This window comes from Melospiza georgiana, chromosome 18 (assembly GCF_028018845.1).
Source record: "Melospiza georgiana isolate bMelGeo1 chromosome 18, bMelGeo1.pri, whole genome shotgun sequence".
Lineage (NCBI taxonomy): Eukaryota > Metazoa > Chordata > Aves > Passeriformes > Passerellidae > Melospiza > Melospiza georgiana.
This window is the reverse complement of record NC_080447.1, coordinates 1,455,497-1,475,585: the sequence shown is the minus strand read 5'-3', so window position 1 is coordinate 1,475,585 and position 20,089 is coordinate 1,455,497. Positions and strand designations below refer to the sequence as shown.

The following is a 20,089-nucleotide window of genomic DNA, read 5'->3' as shown; positions in this document are numbered from 1 at the left end:
TCTCTAAACTAGAGTTTGGCAAAATCCTAAACTGGGAGCAAACTTCACTGGACAATTGAAATGTTTAACTAAAAAGAGAGAAAAGATTTGGAAGGGAAAAGTGATTTATAGTCCTTGGATTCCATCAGACTCTCCCCAAGAGTGCAAACTTATTTAAGAGAAAAATGAAATAAGTCTCCAGGAAAAGCTGAGAAATCTTGATAGGATAAAGTTTGGTTTAACAGGATTTAATGGCTGATAACAGCATGAGTTACAGTCCTTGTCTTCTCTGCTGGTGCATTTTCCCTCTGGTGGCATTTTGTCTCCACCAGGCAGATGGACAGTGGCCACCAAGAGCAAACTTCTGCCCCCAGTTCCAAACCAGACCAAAAATTGAAGGTTTGCCCAGGGTGGAACCCCTGCTTTTAAAAAACCCTTCAGTGGTTATGCTGCACAGCCAGGAGGGAAATTGAAATGCAGGTGTTGGGATGGGAATTTATCAGCTAATGGAGCTGACATAAGTAAATGCTGACATTTGAGGTCTTGATTATGGTTTAATTTATCTCTGGTTTTACTTTAGCAACCCCCATCAATTTCAGCAGAAAAAGGCAGTGGTCTCCCACACGGTATTGCAGAGGATGGTTAATAAATTGCAGGAATTATGAATGTAATACCAGCCTTTCCAGCAGGAAACCTCTGTAGGATAAGAGATGAAGCAGCCAGTAGGTGAGCACTAGTCTGAACATGAGAGAAATTCACTTTTCAGGTTTTATCATGAGTTTGTACCAGCTGTAACCTGGGAAGAGGCTCAGAACAAAGAGTGTGAATTCATCCGTGGGGTGCTCGGTGTCCCAGATACCACAGCCCTGGCATTGCTCCAAGGCTCCAGCTCTAAAGGGGACAAAAACCATAATTTCAGAGACAATTCATTCACCTGCTGGGGAACATGAGAGCAGAAAGCTGAATCCTGGTTTGCCAAAGCTGCACACAGGGGAGGCTCTGCAGGTGAGAGATGGTTCAAGGCCATCTCCTGCAGCAGAAGCCCAAGAGGGAAGTGGAACCTTCTTTAATCAATATTCATGTGTCGTGCTGCTTAATTGGCTACTGAAACAAAGCAGAAAACCTCTGACAAACGTTTGGAGTTGTTTTTCCAAGTGGTGCTAAGGATTCTCTTTGGAACCAGGACTGAGACCTAGGAGGGAGGATGGTTTTGTTTGATTTCACCTGTTAATGTGGTTTTGTTTGAATTCACCTGCTAATATCTTTATTTTGATTTGCCTGTTAATGTGGCTTTGTTTGAATACACCTGTTAATGCAGCTTTGTTAGAATTCACCTGTTTATGTAGTTTTTATAAATTTACCTGTTAATGCAGCTTTGTTTGAATTCACCTGCTAATGTAGTTTTGTTTTAATTCGCCTGTTCACGCAGTTTTGTTTTAATTTACCTGTTAATGTAGTTTTGTTTTAATTCACTTGCTAATGCAGCTTTGTTTGAATTCACCTGCTAATGCAGCTGCATCTGAGGAAGGTTTATGTATAAGATCCAAGCCCACTGTTGTGGTTTCTGGATATGTGAAAGGAAAACCAGGAAAGGAATAATTGAAGGTGTTGTGGGCTGAACTCAAATGCCAGTCAGTGGGACCCATGGATTGGATTTGTCACTGCAGACTAACCTATTATTTAATTAGTCTATATGTACCCAAATCCTCCACTGGTGGTTTTGTTCTCAATTTGAACCACTCCTGGGTGGTTTTGAGAGTGGCAACTATTGGCCTGAACAGGCTGAAGTGAAATTGCAGACCTAAACAAACCTTGACAGGCCCAATATCTAAATCCATAGTTAGTGGAAAGCTCATATCTGAATTTCAGTTCTGTGTTGTGAGTATATTAATTGTATGCAGTTTAGATAAAACAAACTGCTGGGGGTGATACACAGAAAACAATGAAGTTCAGTTTATGTTTTTAGCAGAAATAGTTTAATTACATCCCTATTATTATGTAATAAAATTTATCTTAAAAGGTTTTTGCTGGTTGTCTGCTTGGCCACACAAAAGATGCCTTTATAGCTTCTAGTTGTGCCTGGAGGTGAATATTATCTTCTGTCAGCATGGAAAATATTTATCCTCCAGGCATTGAAGCATATGTTTAGGTTGTTTGTTGTCAGAAAGAAAACATGAAAATCAATAATTCCAGCTCAGAATTTTTTCCCCCTTTACAATTCTCCTTCAGAAACATATGGCAAACCCAGATTCTGCCACTGTGCATTTGGGGAGAGGAAAAGGATGTTTGGAGTCTCTGTTCTCTGCAGCAGCAGCTGAAACTGTGAGCACAGCTCCTGGAATGGCTGCTTTGGGGAGGGACACACAGACAATGAATGTGCCACTGGCCTGGCACGCAGAAAATTCAGATTTTACCCCAAAACTTGAGCAGTGTTGGTAAGATCGGGCGTTTCTGCAGCAGAAGCAGCAGCTGGCTCTGCAGTCAGAGCCTTTCCATCCTCTCCATGGCTGTCACCTCCACCAGGTCCCCTCACTGTCTGAGTCTGGAACTTGCATTCTTTGTAAATATTTGTGTGTAAACTTTGCATGATTTGTGAAACAACTCAGTTTGTGGGGAGTTTGGATGAGCAAAGGTTGTTTTCTAAGCAGATCCCTGCTGAGGATGTTCTGAGTGCTGCTGGTTAAAGCTTGGTGTCTGTTTGCTTCTCTGTAACACAAAAACAAGCTCTGTTTTTCTAACCTGAGGATTAATTATTAATATTTACATAGCTTTGGACCTGAGGAAAGTGATAAGAGTTGCTGTTGAGAAAAGAAGCAGAAGTAATTCTTAAATCCATTTCTGACTGCTGTGCATTTACATCCATTTCTTTACTTTTAAACTTTTATTTCCAGATGAGAAATATATGATTGCCATATAATTACCAGTCTGCACCACTGACGAGGAGAATGTTGTCATGAATTCAAAATAGGGATAATCTACCCCTCATTTATTGTCATGTATAATTTCTGCAAATCCATTTTTTCACTGAGATAAAGACCAGTTTGGGTTTGAAAGGCTTTTTTTCCCTCCACAAGAGCTCATTTCTGGTAGAACATGAGGAATGGCCAAGTATTCTGTTGTTTTGCAGCATCAAAATTATAATAATGTTGTATTAAATAATTTAGCAACTTCTGTGCACTGCCTTTCCAAGGGTTTGTGGCTTATTCTGCAAGTTCATTGTGATTATGGAGAATGAATGCCTGAGTTTAATGGGAAAAATTTCAGGAAACTAAAAGATGAAGTTTCACCTTATTTAGAAAGTTCTGCAAATGTCCATGTGCAGTTTTATCTAGGTTTCTGTCAGTGTCTCAAGTCTGAGATGCTGAACTTAATGTGAATTTAATGGCGAGTAGGAAAGAGAAATGCAAATCCGCTTTGCTATCAACACCCCAGTGACGATGTGGGGAATCTGCCTTGTTTTGCAGAGCAAACATGACCTCCTACGAGATCCTGCAGATGGATTTTGAGGTGGACAACGGCAGCAGCCTGGCAGGGGCCCAGCAGATCACCTGGCAGGTGGAATACCCGCGGGACGACTCGGTCAGCGAGCTCGTGGTGTCCGAGATCTTCGTCAGCCGCACCATGTTCGTGGGCATCGTGCCCCTTGCCATGGTAAGGACCCGTTCCTTGGTCTCTTTTTTGAGTGTTCTTGTGGGAATTGTTTCCCTTGCCATGCTAAGGACCTGCTGCTGATCCCTTTTCTGAGTGCTTTTGTGGGAATTGTTTCTCCTTGCCGTGTTAAGGATGTGTTCTTGGTCCCTTTTCTGAGTGTTGTTATGGCAATTGTTCCCCTTGCCATGGTAAGGACCTGCTCCTGATCCATTTTCTGAGTGCTGTTATGGGAATTGTTCTTCTTGCCATGGTAAGGACCTGCTGCTGGTCCCTTTTGAGTGTTTTTGTGGGAATCATTCCCCTTGCCATGGTAAGGACCTGCCCCTGCTCCCTATTTTTATGGGAATCATGCCCCTTGTCATGGTAAGGACCTGTTCTTGATCCATTTTCTGAGTGTTGTTATGGGAATTGTTCCTCTTGCCACGGTAAGAACCTGCCTCTGATCCCTTTTCTAAACGTTCTTATGGGAATTGTTCCTCTTGCCATGGTAGGGACCTGCTCCAGATCCATTTGCTGAGTGTTTTTGTGGGAATTGTTCCCCTTGCCATGATAAGAAGCTGCTGCTGATCCCTTTTGCTGAATGTTTTTGTGGGAATTGTTCCTTTTGCCATGGTAAGGACCTGCTGCTGATCCCTATTTTTATGGAAATTGTTCCTCTTGCCATACTAAGAACTTGCTGCTTCTCCTTTTTGCTGAATGTTTTTATGGGAATCATTCCCATTGCCATGGTAAGAAACTCCCCCTGCCCTCTATTTTTATGGGAATAGTTCCTTTTGCCATGGCAAGAACCTGCCCCTGCTCCCTTTTCTGAATGTTTTCATGGAAATTGTTCCTTTTGCCATGGCAAGAACCTTCCCCTGCTCCCTTTTCTGAATGTTTTTATGGGAGTTGTTCCTTTTGCCATGGCAAGAACCTGCCCCTGCTGCCTTTTGCTGAATGTTTCCGCTGATCCTCGTTAGTATTCCAGGAATGGGAGCCTTTTTATTATGAGCTCCTTCCTATGCACCTGCTGCAAGCGATTTAAATGCAAAAAATCCATTTCAATAATATTTTATTTACCTGATGCGCCGTAATGGCTCCTTGGAAACCATTTGGGCCTTTTGTGAAAATCCTTTGCCGTTTGTGGGTTATTGGGCTGGTGCATGGAAACGGCTGCTGTGTCCTCTCTGCGTGGATGGCACTGCCAGGCTGAGCTCTGAGGTGGCTGCTGTCATTAGTGGGGACGTTTTCACTGAAATAAATTAGCTTTGCACGTGTGGGAAGCTTCATTGCTAAACCAAACAACTGGGCTGTTCGCTGCTCTGCTTTCCCCCAAAAGAGCCAAACAGTCCAGTGAGCTGCAAAGTACCGATTTAATAAAAGATTTAATAAAAGGCCTGGTTTGAGTTGCACAGAAAGGATAAAATGCCTCCTGAAGGTGGAGGTGTCCAGCAGGTTGAGGTGTATGAGAGCAGGAAGCTTGAAGCTGATGTTTTATTTTCAAAATGCAAATATCTCCTGGTAAAATCAGAGTCACCTTTTCCAGGAGGAGCTCTGAGCTGTGTTTGGCCTGATGGACTTTTTAATATCAGAGCTTTGCACATGAACAAGGATTTCATGGGGAAATTGGGTGTAAAACCAGAGCAACAGCCAAAGTGAGGATGCTACAGCATTTCCTCAGAAGCACCCACCCTTTTTTACTTGGTTCCTCATGAACATTTGCCCTTCATCCCATACCTGCCAAAGCATTTTCTGCTAAAAAAGCTGGAAGGGATGGGATGGGCCTGCTTGCACAGGGGAAATAAATAAATAAATGCTAATTCCTAAAACTGTGCAAATTAACAAATTGGCTTTTCCTTCAGTACTCTGTTATTATTTGGTATTTATGTAGTGTTTTATATTTTTGGAACTCTTTGTAGACATTAATTAATCAGACCTGAATAAACTAAGCTTGATGAGAATAGAAAATGAAATGGAAATGAAGTCACTCTCATTTAGTTTTACCTGTTTCTGAATGACTTCTAAGTCCCTTTTTATATTCTTAAAGGTACTTTTAAAGCACTTACTCTTACAGAACTCTTGCTTATTATCTCTAAAAACTATTTTGGTTAGAAAAGAGGAAGAATTTATACCTTTAAGAACAAGTGACAGCCGGGATGAGTGGCTTTGAAGACTGTAAATGCTGTTTTGTCACCTAAACTCTTGTTTTGTTTAGGCTTTAATTCAGCTAAAAAAGCAGGGATGCACCAAGGGAAATACAGGCTGGGTATTAGGAAGAAGTTTTTTACAGAAAGGGTGAGAAAGTTCTGGAATGTGATAAAGTTCACATTGGAGTCACCATCCCTGGGTGTGTTTAACAAAGCCTGGATGTGGCACTGGGGGCCAGGGGTTGGCTGAGGGGTTGGGGCTGGGTTGGGCTCAGTCTTGAAGGGCTCTTCCAACCCAGTGATTGTGTGAGTTCTGTGAATTCTGGTCATTCTGGGAATTCATTGAATTGATTCTCCCAACACCTGGTGCCCAAATGGAACTCACACCCCCCCAGTAAAGGTGATCCATTCCCCTCAAACACAGCAGAAGAACAGGTCAGGGTGAGGAAAGCACAGCAGAGCTCTTTTTGGTGCCTCTGTTATGCTGCTGAATATCAGGGGAAAATCTGTTATTCTGTCTTCTGCTGTTAATTCCCATTGCTGACTGCAAACACAGCAGGTGATTATTTTATAATGTTTATGGCACTGATATAGGCTGGGAGCTGTGAGTCTGGTTGGTGTCTGATGCAGCAGAAGGTGTGTTTTAGCATCCAGAAGGTCCAGCAGAACATTCTAAACTTGGATCTAAACTAGACAGCTTGATTTATCTTAATATAAAAATGTGATATAATAATCCCGCAAAGTGGAAGTGCATGTCCTGCTAATTACAGAAACTGATAGCACAGATAAATCTGCTCTGTCCAGCGATGATATAATCCTGTAATTCTCAGTTATTGCTCTTGATCTAAGCAGACATCATCTGCAAGTGCCATAGCTGTGGAAAGCTGGTGGTAGCAAGGTCGTCAGTGGAGTCTGGCACTCCTGGGATGCAGAAACAAACACTGCCCCAGCCTTCAGTCTGTCACCAACACCTGGGATTTGGTTAACCTGTTACCTAACTAACAGTTGGCAAAAACATAAAGAAAAAGAGAAAAAAAAAAATTAAAATCCAGGTCTTTTAGAGAGTTTCTAGGCAACCAGGACTTAGTTAAAGTAAAGAATTAGACATTGAAGAGATGTATCTTAACTGGTTTATGTAAGCAGGCTCCAGTGGGGTTGAGGGCTTGAGGAACAAAGGATTTATGAATAGAAAAATACCTGGCATTGTGTCCTTATCTGGGGAAAGGATGGCTTGGTCTGTGGCTGGCAGCCCTGCTCTCTCAGAGGCCCATGCTGAAATCCTGTCTGTGCAGGAACGGAGCTGAGTCCCAGGCTGGCATTGCTCCAAAGCATTTTACAAATGCAGCAATCAATATTTCCCCAGGGCTCTGTGCCCCTCAGCCCCAGACATTTCTGGTTTTTTACAAGTGTCTGAACAATGTTTTCAGGAAGTTTGTTTTCTCCCCAAAATGGGAGCTGTTGGTGAAATAAATTGTTTCCTGAGGTTGAGTCCCTTACACACGTGGCTGTGCCTGCTCTGCTGAGGTTCCTTTCAATGGGAGCCTGGAGAATTGCATTTCTGGTTGCTGCCAGACAGGAGCACCCAGGAAAATTGTCCTTAAAGTGCCCATTTCTGTGACTCAGGCTGAAATTGGATTGCTGAAGGCAACACTTGGCTGATTTGTTTGAGAAAAAAACCTTTATTATTTATTTTATTTTTTATTTTAAATGTTTTAAAATAGCTTAAATATATTTATTTTAAATAATTTAAAATTTTATTTATTATATATTATTTTTTACTTAAGAATTTATTTTTCCTACAAAAATCAGGGTTTGCTAATGGAATTTCTATTCAGACAGCGGTTAAAGGAGCACACTCAGTCCAAGGTGGAAGGTGACCCAGGCTTAGAAAGCAGCACCTCAAACTAAACCAGAAAATGTCACTCTTGAGCAGCTTTTCCTTTGCCTGCTCTGGGGTTGGGTATAAAAACCAAACCCATTTCATTCTGAAGTATAAAAAAGCCAGGGCAGGATCAGTCATTTCTAGCAAACCCAGATGATTTATGTATCTCTCAGAAGTTGGTTAAATGCATTTATGTGCAATAATGTCCCCTATGTGTTTATCCCTTGCACTTAATGCATATTTCTTACTTGAAATCACTTTGACCTTTGGCTTTGCAGTTCCTTTGTAACAGTGCCTTTGTGGTGTACTCTGCATGCAAAGGAACCTGCCCAGAATGGGATTTTGTCCTTCCCAACATTCACTGATTTATTAAAAAAATTAAATATAAATTCAGTCCAGAGTGGATCTTCATCCCAGAAATATCAGGGATTATCAACATTGTTTTAAAATCAAACTGGAATCTGTGGCTCCCAGATCACGGATTTCAGTGTGAATTTTAACACTGATTAATGGCAGCAGGATTGAAGCCTTGAGCTTTCCTCAAGTCCCACATTGGAAGGATTGATTTTATACTCCGAGCAAATTAACTACTGTGGAGAGAGTACAGAATAGGAAAAAAGAGATTCTTCTTTTGTATTACTTTATTTCCCATGCCCATAGCAAGTGTTTTATGTCTCTGCAGCAGAGATAAGATCTTGTGCAATTATTGCCATCTCCAAATTAATTGTCATAGAGAATTAAATGGTTTTGTTTTGTCAGGCTGCTCCTAAAACCACAGGGTGAATTTTATGGAGAAAGATGAAAATTCAAAAAGATTTCTTGGAACACATCAACCAAAACAGTGAAGGTTTATTGAGTTTGATCAGGGCAAGGCTTTGAAACACTGAGAGGGGATTTGTGGGAGCAGATGTGAGGAATGTCCTCATGGGCTGGGACTGGGCAAGGCCAGAATTATCCCCCTGGACCTGCTGCCCACACTGCTCTGGGTGCAGCCCAGCACAGACACAATAATGTACAAATATTCTCTTCTGGGAGAAAAAAAAAAACACCTTTTATTTTTTTTTTTTTTTTTTCTGAACTGAAAATGTCCCATTCTGAATATGGCAGATAGGAACATTTTGGTCATGTCAGCATTCTTCCTCAGTGAGTTAGAATTCTTCCAAAAATGAAATTCCAGACAAATCTCTTCAATTTCATCAAGTGTTTCATTTTTAACTGGACTGTGTTTTCCAAAGGATATCATAATTTTTTTTCCTCTTTCAGTCTAATTCTGGGCATCTGAAGTAGGTTTTGGAATGGCTCAATGTGAACCATTATCCCTTTTTTCCTCTGCTCAGTTAAACATCCTCTACCATTTAATTCTGAGAGCGAAAAAGAAAGAAACTAAAGGAAAATTTCCTATTGGTGGGACAAAAATAATGGCATTTTGAGTGTTTCCATGAAAGCAATGTGACATGACAAATTTTAAGAAGCTCTGTGAATACTATTAATATTTATGATGCACTCAAGAAAACAGCTATTGTGTGCCACATCCATCAAAGATAAGAACTGTATTCTGCTGTGTTGGGTGATAAACATTGAATGACAATAGCTGGAGATTATGTGAGGTTTTCATCCTCGTGTTGAGTAAAGCACCATGTTATTCCACTGAGAACCAACAATTTGCTTTCATGGAATTTGATACACTTGCTGATACTCCTTACAATCAGAGTCCAAAATATTAACGAACATGCAGAGAGGGCTGATGCCAAATGCTCCAGATCCTTTGGGACCCAGGCAGCGTTTCCCACCAATCCACCTCTTGGAAATCACTCTGGATCTCCCCAGATCACAGAGATTTGCCCAATATTGTCAGCTGGGTCAGTGCAGGGAATGCAGCATGGCAGGCTGGCTCCTGTCCCATGTTTGTCCTCAGAGCATTCCCCACACAGGGATGGATTGTCTGTGCCATGGAACCCTGTGCTGGTCCCACAAACCATTCCCAAAGCGTGGCTGGGGTCTCCTAAGCCTGGCCTGGCTGTAAAATGCAGGTTTGGAGCTGATTTATGATCACCTATGGACAGACAAAAGGGATTTTCCTTTGCTTGCTCTGGGGTTGGGTGTAAAAACCAAACCCACTTCATTCTCAAGTATAAAAAAGCCAGAGCAGGATCAGTAATTTCTAGCAAACCCAGATGATTTATGTATCTCTCAGAAGTTGGTTAAATGCATTTATGTGCAAAATTGTCCCCTATGTGTTTATCCCTTGCACTTAATGCATATTTCTTACTTGCAATCACCTTTGGCTTTGCAGTTCCTGTGTAACAGTGCCTTTGTGGTGTACTCTGCATGCAAAGGAACCTGCCCAGAATGGGATTTTCTCCTCCTCCTCCTGCTCCCAGCACATTTTGCTGTCCCTGCTTCCACCCGGAGCTGTGGCTGCTCCAGGGATGGATCCCCTGGCACAGACCCTGCTCTGCTCCTCTCCTTCCTGGGGATGAGACTGTGCTCCCTCAGCTCTGCCCCTCACAGGCCTGTTTTGGAAAGAATCCCTGGTTTGGGATCGATTGATGGGGATCTGGAGCAGCTTTGGGCAGCTTTTGGGGTTTCTAACCAAAGCTGGGTGTGGAAGAGGTGATGTGCTGCCCATACAGCAAGGGTAGGAGGACAGCAGCCAATCCTGCACCAGAATGAGCTCAGGGCTCTCTGATCCATGTGGACACTTAATGTTCTTAGAAATTCCTCTCCAGGGTGCTCAGGCACTGAATTCTTGTTAGAAGTAAGAGTTTCCAATAAGAAATGTGCAGAGAAAATGCTCAGAGGTGGCTTCTGCTGAGCTGGGACACCTCTGGTCCATTAGATTGGTTTCCTTTAATGACAGATTTTCTGATGGGAGCTCAGGCTCAGGGGTTCCTGGAGAGGATCAGGGGTGGTGGGAGCTCCTGCAGGGCAGAGTGAGGGCACAGGGCCCCTCCTGAGGGGGTGATGGTCAGAGGGATGAGCCGAGCATGAGCTGAGCCTGCCTCAGGGGCTCCCAGCACCACCAGGACCCTCCACTCTGCTGCAAAGCTTCCCCTTTGTCTGCCTTAAAAAACTCTTCATGTTCCTTAACAATTCCCCAATGATCTGGCTCATCTATAAGTTTTTCCAGCGTGCTCACTCGGGTTTCATTGCCAATTAGCATTCTAGGCTTGATTCACAGCTGATTGGGCAGTAATTTGAACCCAAGCCCTCAGCAAAAGGGCATCATTTGTAAAACAGAGAAGAAATCTTGGAGATACTGAAATTACTGTTAATTAAATCAGCACGTGAATATAATGGACACACATGAACAAAATGATGTTTGTTTTTGAGCTGTTCTGCTAGCTGGGCAGGAAGCATTATTAGGAATATTTAGTAGCCTGCATTTATTAGTTGTACAGCAAGATGAGTCCTTTCTGCATAAATTAACTTTGTGTATTGTGTATATATGTATATATAATACAATATTTCTTCTGTACAGGCTGTAGTGAAAGCTTTCCTTTCTAAACAGTCATTTGTGTTCTGCACAGCTCCTGTGCAAAGTTGTCACTGACCCCAGTGTAGTTTTCTGATTTACATGGTCCCAGTACAGTTAGGCTCAGGAATTATTTTTCATGTAATTTCTATTTTTTAAATTATATTTCAATAGCAGCATAAAGATGGAGCAGAGCAGCAATCCAAGAGCTTTGGCCTATGAACAGCTATTGTGTGTGAAGAGATTTCTTGCAAAGGAGCCTCAGCTTTACTGGAAGTGCTAAACTGCAGCTTTATTAATATGATCAGGAAACTCCAGCCCAGAGCTTTGGGATATTCTGCATTGCTCAGTGCTGAAGTTTGGGAATCAGCAGTCCCAGCCCTGCCTCCTGTGGGGCTGGAGGTGCATTTTGTGGGGTTGGCAATTTTTGGTGAGCTCTTCCAAAATCCATCAGAGGCAGAGGAGAGCACTCTGGGGAGGGCAGGGAGAGCAGGCACTGCAGATTCCAGGGGTTCACAGGGAATAAATACATTTATTTATTTGTCATAAATGGAGGGGAAGGAACAGGCCCAGAGAGTGTCAGGGGGTGAGATGTTGGCATCACAGGAATGTGGGAACAAGGACAGGGAGGAGCTGACAGAGTTTTGCATCATCTCTGGGACCTTGGGCTTTGGGCTGGTAAATGCATTGGGATGGCAACAACTCTGAGCATTCCAGCTGGGCATGTCACTGCCCAAACCTCAGTGCCATGAGAGCAGGGTTGGTCAGGCTGCTGTGCTTGGGAGAGAACCCAAACCCGCCCTCTTCAATTCCTATTATCCTCGACTCTTTCTCACCTCAATTCTTTCACTCCTCAATTCCTGCCCCTGCTCCTTAATTCCTGCCCTCCTCAATTCCTGTTCTCCTAATTCCTGCCCTCCTCAATTCCTGCTCTCCTAATTCCTGCCCTCCTCAATTCCTGTTCTCCTAATTCCTGCCCTCCTTAATTCCTGCTCTCCTAACTCCTTCTCTCAATTCCTGCCCTCCTCAATTCCTTGCCCTGACACTCTGCTCACAGCCAGTGTTTGCTGTTGCTGCCTGTGCTGTGTCCCTGTAAGGTTGTTGTAAAGAGTGAAAGGAAAAGGTAGACATTCTAACCCCAAAATCAAGCTTCATTCATCCCCCTTCCTCCCCTTGTTGTTTCCTTGTGGTCAGGAGCATTCTTATGGTGTTGGCTTGGCCCTGCAAAAGAGGAGCCATGAGAACTGAGTGTGATAGACAGAAAATGTGGGGCCATTTGAGCCCTGCAGGGCCAGGAATGGGTTAACAGCCTTGATGCGCTCCTCATTGCTGGGGCCTGAAGTGCAAACAGAGCATTTGATCTCGGTGTCTCATTAGTGTGTCATTTATCCCAGTGTGTGCATGGCAGAATGCATTTGATCTGTGCAGACTCAAAGCCCCTCATTGTTTCAGCTCCATTTTGAAGCTCACCTAATGAAGAGCAAATTTCAAAGGGAAAACCACGCTGTTAAATTCCGTGTCAGAACAGGGAGCTGCAATGGGTGTGGAGTCTTTGGGTTGCCAGCCCAAATCCACCTCTGCCCGCAGAAATCAGAAATATTTACCTGTGGCATTGCCTGGTTTTGGAGCCCAGAGTTTCTGTGCGAGCAGCCTCAGCCCTGTGGGCTGTGATGGAAACCTTCATCCAGGGCTCCCCAGCTCAGATATTTCTGATGTTCCCTCTTTCCTTGTGGGCTTTTAAACTCAGAGTAAACATGGACTTCCCACTTCATCTGTCATTTAAATTCAAGTATTACCTATTGCTTATCAGTTGCATAAGTTCTCTTTATTATGTAGCTTACACAACAAAATGAGCATCAAGCTGTTTGGGTTCTGTATTTGTAAAATCACTTCAGCATTGCTGCTGTTTCCATGATGATCTGCTAAAGAGAAAGGAACATTCCCAGTGGTCTCTAGTTCCTATCCCATAATGTGAATTTCAGTCCACAAATAAGAATAGTTTGTTTTGTGAAAAAATGTTCAGGCTAAGAATTATTCACAGAAAATAACTCTGATAAATGAGTACATTTTCAAGTTTTCCATGGTCATGATCAATTCGCAAAGAGGAAAAGGAATGCAAAATTAATCAAATAAATTATTCATTATATTCACTCAACTATAGCTAACAGTGAATTGTCTAGACAGTAATTACTAATTTTTAACCTATGCATGTTCACATAACACTATTGTGTGAATAGGTTTTAGTATACAGTGACTTGAGATAATAGTAATGGATGTAAGTCAACTAGCAGGTGATTTTAATTGGGAAATTATATTGGATTTTTCTATTGAACTTCCATAAAACATTACATAAATATTGAATCTCCTCACTGTTTTTTTCCAGCTGAATATACAGGCACACAGAGTTCTGTGCTAGTTTGATCAGTGCCTAAGCAAACATCATTTTTTTAATTATTATTATTTTAATTCTGCTGTAAAACTCTCAAGAAAACCATTAAGTTCAGAACCCAGCAGGAATCTACAAGGGGCCTGCTGCAGGAACATTTTCCATTTCAGTGATGATTTTCCAGCAGCAGCTTTGGCTCTTGAGGAGGGCTGGGGTTGCACTCAGGGTCAGGTTGCTGCAGAGTGGGTCCTCCCGCTCCATTGCTGTGGCAAAAATCAACATTTTGGGGGTTTCCCTGTGTTTCCCAGGCAATGCAGGAAGAGATACCCTTGCTGGGATTTGCTGGGTGGAGCTGGTGCTCCGTTCTGTGGGTGTGACAGTGCAGAAAACTGGGATTTAGATTCCCTTGACTTCTATTTTTATTTTTTTCCCAGAAATCTCTATTACTGTTTCAGTTAATCAGAAAAGATATTTAAACGAAAAGTAGAGGAATCATAATTTCAGGTGGATTTGTCGCTGCAGCTTGTGCCCTGTGGACTAATTGGGAGTTGGGAATTTTGTGGCTCTGAGCTGATCAGAAGCTGTCATTTACAAAGCTCTCCCATCTCGCTTCAGGTGACTTGCCTGGAGAGGAAAATAGCAGGAAACCCACACAAACAATTGGAAATGGTGCAAAAACTAGGACATTGTGAAAGGATGTTTGCATAAAGTGTTGGTTTTGTGTGTGTCAGCTGCATCCTCTGGGATCTGGCTTATAGACATTAAAACCCATCCACGTAGAGCTGCCATTAACCCTAATGCCAGCTCTGATTCTGACTTCCTGTGTGCCTAATGTTATCTTAATGCAATTTGATTTGGTATTTAATTGTAGTAATTTAATTAATGGTTCTGTAAATAAAAAAGCAAAGCTGTGGCCTCCTGCACGCACAGATATGCACAGCAAGCAGCTCCAGGCTCCTGGGAGATTTGAGTTTCTGTGTCTTAAAGCAGAGTTTAACCCTAAGGGTGTATGATAAAGTGCCCAAATCCCAAAGTAACCCTGTAATGGTGTTTGGAATGTTTCAGTGTTAGTTCAGGCTTGTGGGAGGAGGGTGGCATTTAAACCCTAACCCATGGATTTCTCCCTGATGCTTGTGGTGGAACAGGTCACCTCTCACACAGGAACTGCTTCCTTGTGTGACTGCATTACGTTTAAATTAGTTCACAAAGACTGGGTTATTAATGAAACTGCTACTAATTGGATAATTGCTATTAATATTGCTACAGAATCCTGTTGGCCCAGGGGGTTATTTGCGAGTCAGAGCTCGCAGGTGTTTCTAACCCTGCTATTGATGTGCCTTTGACCTTCTCTAACACATGCTGCTCGTGTCTGCTGCACACTTAAAATGTCTATTAAATATTGATTAGTCTCCCTTATAAACCATTTATAAATAGAAGCATGTAGTATAAATGTAACCTAAAATCATTAAGGCTACATGGTGTGCAAGTTAATAGGAGCAATGTTGGAAAGTTAGGGAGTGCATGAATTGAGGGAATTGGGTTCATAAACTCTTTTCTTAGTGCAGGATGGTGGAGTTCCCATGGCAGTCAGGGATTTCTCATAGCCTCCACTGAAGATTTTCCTCTTTTTAAAAATTTATTTACAAACAAGAGCTGACATAAAACTCAAATCTTTTTCCAGAGTAGAGCTGCATAAAGCACAGCTTCAAATACTTATGCAAAGGAGGAGGAACATCCTGTGTTCACATATGGAGAACAGGTCCAGGTTCCCCAGTGAAATGCAAAGGTGTTCTGCTGATGTTAATGGAATTCTGCTGCATTCCCTACACCATAAATCACAGCCAGCTGTTTCTAAATCAACTCCAGCCTAAACTGAATTCAGTATAAGCAGCGTCCCATTGCAGCACAATTGCTGCCTCTTAAGCTTGGAGGTAAATCACATTTATGTCCCTTCAAATCCATTGCTGGTATAAGGAGATCTGAGTAGGACCCTTTGCCTGAGCTTGCCTTGCCTTGGGATTTGGTATTGCAGAATTTCCCTGAGGTGTACTGTGCCTGTGGGTTTATTTTGGACATCACCACTAAGGACAGAGCAGATTCTGTTGTCATTAATGGGGTTGTCATTATTCTGTTGTCATTAATGGGGTATTTAGATAGGCAAGAGCCAACTCTGATGTTGTTCAAGGCCTGATGTGCTCTGAAACCCCACAAAGCAGGGTGGGAATGACAGGTCCAACCTCCCAGGCAGTGACATCAATCACCAGGCCTTTCACATGCCAGGGGAAAAATCAGAAAGATGGAAACGACAATGAACCAACAACGGTTCAAATGCTTTCTTTGAAAGCATCTCTTGCCATTGCAGCTGCCTCCCTTCTGTGTGATGAAATCTCCTGCTCAGATAAGCACAGGATCAGCCAGGCACAGGCTGTGCAGTTTTCACTCAGCACTCAGAGCCTGTACCTGACCCCCAGCTCTTAAAAGCAGAACAATTAAGCCAATCCCAAAGAGGATTACAATTGAGAATTAGAGGCTATAAATGTGATTTAGCATGGAGTGCTGAGCATGACAAATCATTTATGTGCCCAGGCCTCACTAGTTCTGCAATGAGTTTTATTTGGAAGCGTGGAGCAGGCTCAGCTCTGGCCGGGCTGCAGAACGTCTCTGGAGCACAAAACGCCACCAGTTCTGTCAGCTCCTTATTCACGGGAGGGAATCCAGGGCATGAACGTGCCAACCAAGCTCCCAGGTTATTTCCCTCTTTGGAAAAGCTCGTCTGAAAGCCTGATTGTAGCCCAAGGACAAGGCAAGGTGGGCTCAGGGTTTTGTGTTCATGTGGCTGTAGGAGACCTTGATGCAAAACCTTGTCAAAACTTGCACTTTAGTGTACTCAAAGGGAAGAGTTTCTTGATTGTTTTCCTGCTGTGAGTTCCTCTGGGAGAAGTTTGTCTGAGTGTCTCACTCCTCCAGAAGCTGTTGAGTGTTTCATTGATAAATGAAGATATTTCCCCATGCAGAAGGAGCATTAATAGCACGCATGTGTGTTTGCATGTGTCTGTGTATTGAGTTGCCTTGGAAACAAGGAGAGAAAGCTCCATGGACCAGGACATGCTTTCCATTCAGGGAACACTTGTGCTATTGTAAAACCACATGCAAAAATAATCCCGTTCATTCATGCAGTCGGGGAGGCTCTTGCTGCAGGGAGCAGCCTGTGAGTGTGGATCCTGTGTAAAGATGACAGAAATCCTCTGTGATAGTGTCCCCAGGATGAGGGAAGAGATGAGAATGTTGACTCCATGTTTCAGAAGGCTGATTTATTATTTTATGATATATATTATATTAGAAGAAAATGATATATTTAAGCTATATAATATTTATATAGTTTTAGTATGTAAAAAATTTACTAAAAGAATAGAAGAAAGGATTTAATCAGAAGGCTTGCAAGGAATAGAAAGCAATGATAATAAAATCTTGTGACTGACCAGAGTCCCAACACAGCTGGACCTGTGATTGGTCATCAAGTAAAAACAATTCCCATGCTGGGTAAACAATTCTCCAAATCACATTCCAAAGCAGCAAAACATGGAGAAGCTGAAGTTTCCCAGCTTCTCAGGAGAAAGGATCCTGACAAAAGGATTTTTCATAAAATATGTCTGTGACAGAAATCCACTTGACTCTGCTTTTGAGCATATTGCTGAGCAAATTAGTTGATGTTGTTGAAGCTGCTAATAAGGTGGGAAAAAAAGGAATGTATGTGAGTTATGCAGAGCCCTGGCAATGCTCCAGGTGTGAGTTAAAGTCACCAAGACACAGAACAGGCCTTGAGTGTTCACATTGCAAAACAAAGCGGACAATTTTACCTTATGTGTAAGAACAGCTGCTTCAGCATATTGCCCGCAAAGACAGCATGTTGAAACAGCTGTCCAAGTGTTCTGGAGGTTAATCTACTCAATTAATCATTGCGGGTTTATTTTCAATGTATAATCATGTTTGTGCTGTTCCTTGTGGGCACGTGAGCAAAATATTGAGTATAAAGTTTTAGTCATCGGTGAAACGCCTGTCAGAACACTTTGAGGGAAAAACTCTCTTTAAAGTGACTCTTGGAGAGATAAATGGGGGCTTCCCTTGGAGCAGCTGGAGTCACACATTGCCCCCATCCCCGTGGTGCTGCAGAGGTGAGGATATGATATAAAATTAACAGGTGTGGTTGTTGTGATGCCCAAACAAGCTGCGGTGAGACCCTGCCCTGGACAGAGGTGTGCTCTCAGGGTGCTGTGCTCTGAAAATCACACTCTCACAAAAAGGCCACAGCTCCCACCTCAGCTGAGTTCATTGTGCAGCATTTTGTGAATGAAACCCCAGGACCTCACACGTTTTCTGCATATTATTCACTGCCACGGAATTGTAAACAGCCACTGTCAGAAAAATCCTCTGGCAATCCATTTGACCAGAAATAAATAAGATCTAAACATCATTCCCAACCTTTCTAAATATCACTGCACATGTAAAAATAGCAAAATCTTTATATATCATATCCCAGTGCACCTTTCATGTCAGTGTTTTTTCAGTCAAAGGCAGGGTTTTGTTTACCCCAAGAGACCGTGCAGAACAAGTGGGAAGAGCTGTGACAAAAGTTGGTGAAATACAGACTAGAGCAGCTACACACAGCTAATGCTTAATGGAGTCCTTTCCTCTGCCTTGAATTTCCCAGATTATATTGGTTTATTCCCCTCTGGACTGGATAGCAGTGCGTGCTGGAGTGAGGCTTTTTAGATTGAAACTCTGCTTTGGGATTCTTGTCCAAAAAGGAGAAAAAGCAAAGGACGCTGCAGAGGAGGAGCTGCTGCTCCTGGCCAGCTGTCCCAGGCTGGCTCTGTCCCTGCTCTGTCTCATTTACCTGGCCAGGAGCCCTCCTCCTCTCCTCCACCCCTTGTCCTTAGGGAGAAATGCAGGTGCAGTTTTATTCCAGCCTGTTCTCCATAACAGCTCTTGTCAGATTGCATTGGGTCTGTGCACCAGAATTAATTGCAATGCTGCTGGGAGAAAAATCCCAAACTAAATCAACAGCAAACTGCACAGCTGCCTTCATTAGCCAGGAGGAAGGAAAGCAGCACTGAAGTGCCACGTCTGAGAGTGCAACTGGTGGGCAGGGAGCTGAATGCCAGTGCCATTGGACAGAAAATGAAAACCTTTAAATGGAAAGGTGAGTTTGATGTAGTTGTGACTTCAGGAGCTTGACCTTGGTTGAACACTTTGTATTGGCATGAAAAGAAACTTGCAATAACACAAGAGAATGCAGAGGGAAATGTTTGATTACCTTGTGTCACTTTTTGCTAGAGGAGTTTTCTGGAAGTAGTTTTTGGGCTTTTGGAAAATTCTTGCATAGTAACAAATGAACAATGATTTTTGTTTCAAGGTCCTCTTTATCCGTTGTTGCCTGGAAAAATTGAAAATGCAGTAGTTTAAATGAGATATTTGAGTCATCATGTTGAATTTGATTTAGGTAAGAGTCTCCCTTTTTGGAGGAACACTTTGAAAACAAACTTTAAGAATTATTGCCCCCCATCTGTGCTGAGTGTGTGTCAGCACCAAGGGGTGAAATATCACCAGGAGGGGAGGATGTGCCTGAGTATTCCAAGGTGGGGGAAAAAAGGAGAGAAGCCCAAGTGCTGAGAAGGGGAAGGTGAGGAGAGCTTGCTCTTTTCTGTGTGATTGTTCAGGGGTGCTTCCAGGTACAAGCACTTTGCAGCTGGAGTTTTGTGTCAGGTTCACGGAGGCCTTTAAGTGCAGCACTTTTCCCACCTTTTTGTTCAATTCTCCGCTAAAATGATGTGTCAAAATGCCAGAGAACCTCCTGTTTTGTTCAGCTGTGTTTTCTGCAGAAAGCCTCTTTTCCTGTGCCCCTCTCTCCATTTAGCAGGAGGATGTGCAGGGAGGGCCAGAAAGGACCTGGCCTCACTCCTGGCCTTCCTCCCACCTCACAGCTGTCAACAACCTGAAATTGCTAGTGCAAAAGGAGAAATAAATGTATTATCATGAAAACCTGCCAATTTTTAGAGGGAAAGTAAAGAATGAATGGTTAACAGAGGCAATTTTAAGGGAGATAAATTTCCTTAATGGAGGTGAATAGCAAATATTCCTTTTATTTGAACAGTCCAGCAGGGCTGACCTGATTTCTTTCTGCAGCTCAGGTGTATTTTGTGTCTCACATTAGGGAAATGGCAGAAAATGGGAGAGGCTTTCCTTCACTTAGATTGCTCTTGGAGATGAGTCCTTCAACACAAATTGGGTAATTCTCTTTTACCTCTCTTGCTGCACCCAGTTTATCTCCCTGGAAAATCAGAACTTTCCCCATTTCTCATAATGGAACAGGTTCTGAAGAAACAGATGGGGAGGTTTGAACTTAAATCATGTCTTAATGACTTCTAAGGGCTAATTATGAATACAATAACTTGGAAGCAAAGATAGAAGTCTTTTTTCACTTTCCTTCAGTGTCTGTTGTTGGAAACCCAAGCCAGCCACTCTTTCACAAAGTTTACAAACAATTTAAATGAAAAAAATTAAATCTACTGGTGTGAGTTTGGTGCTGAGGT

General features: G+C 42.7%; 1 protein-coding gene across 1 annotated transcript in view; it reads left to right on the top strand.

The window, feature by feature from the left end:
• Positions 1-20,089, top strand: part of TMEM132B (transmembrane protein 132B) — a 215,542-nt gene that overhangs the window by 143,666 nt on the left and 51,787 nt on the right. Inside the window, exon 4 of the mRNA XM_058036938.1 lies at positions 3,444-3,630. Within this exon, the coding sequence (XP_057892921.1) occupies positions 3,444-3,630 (187 nt within the window). The remainder of the gene's footprint in view (positions 1-3,443; positions 3,631-20,089) is intronic.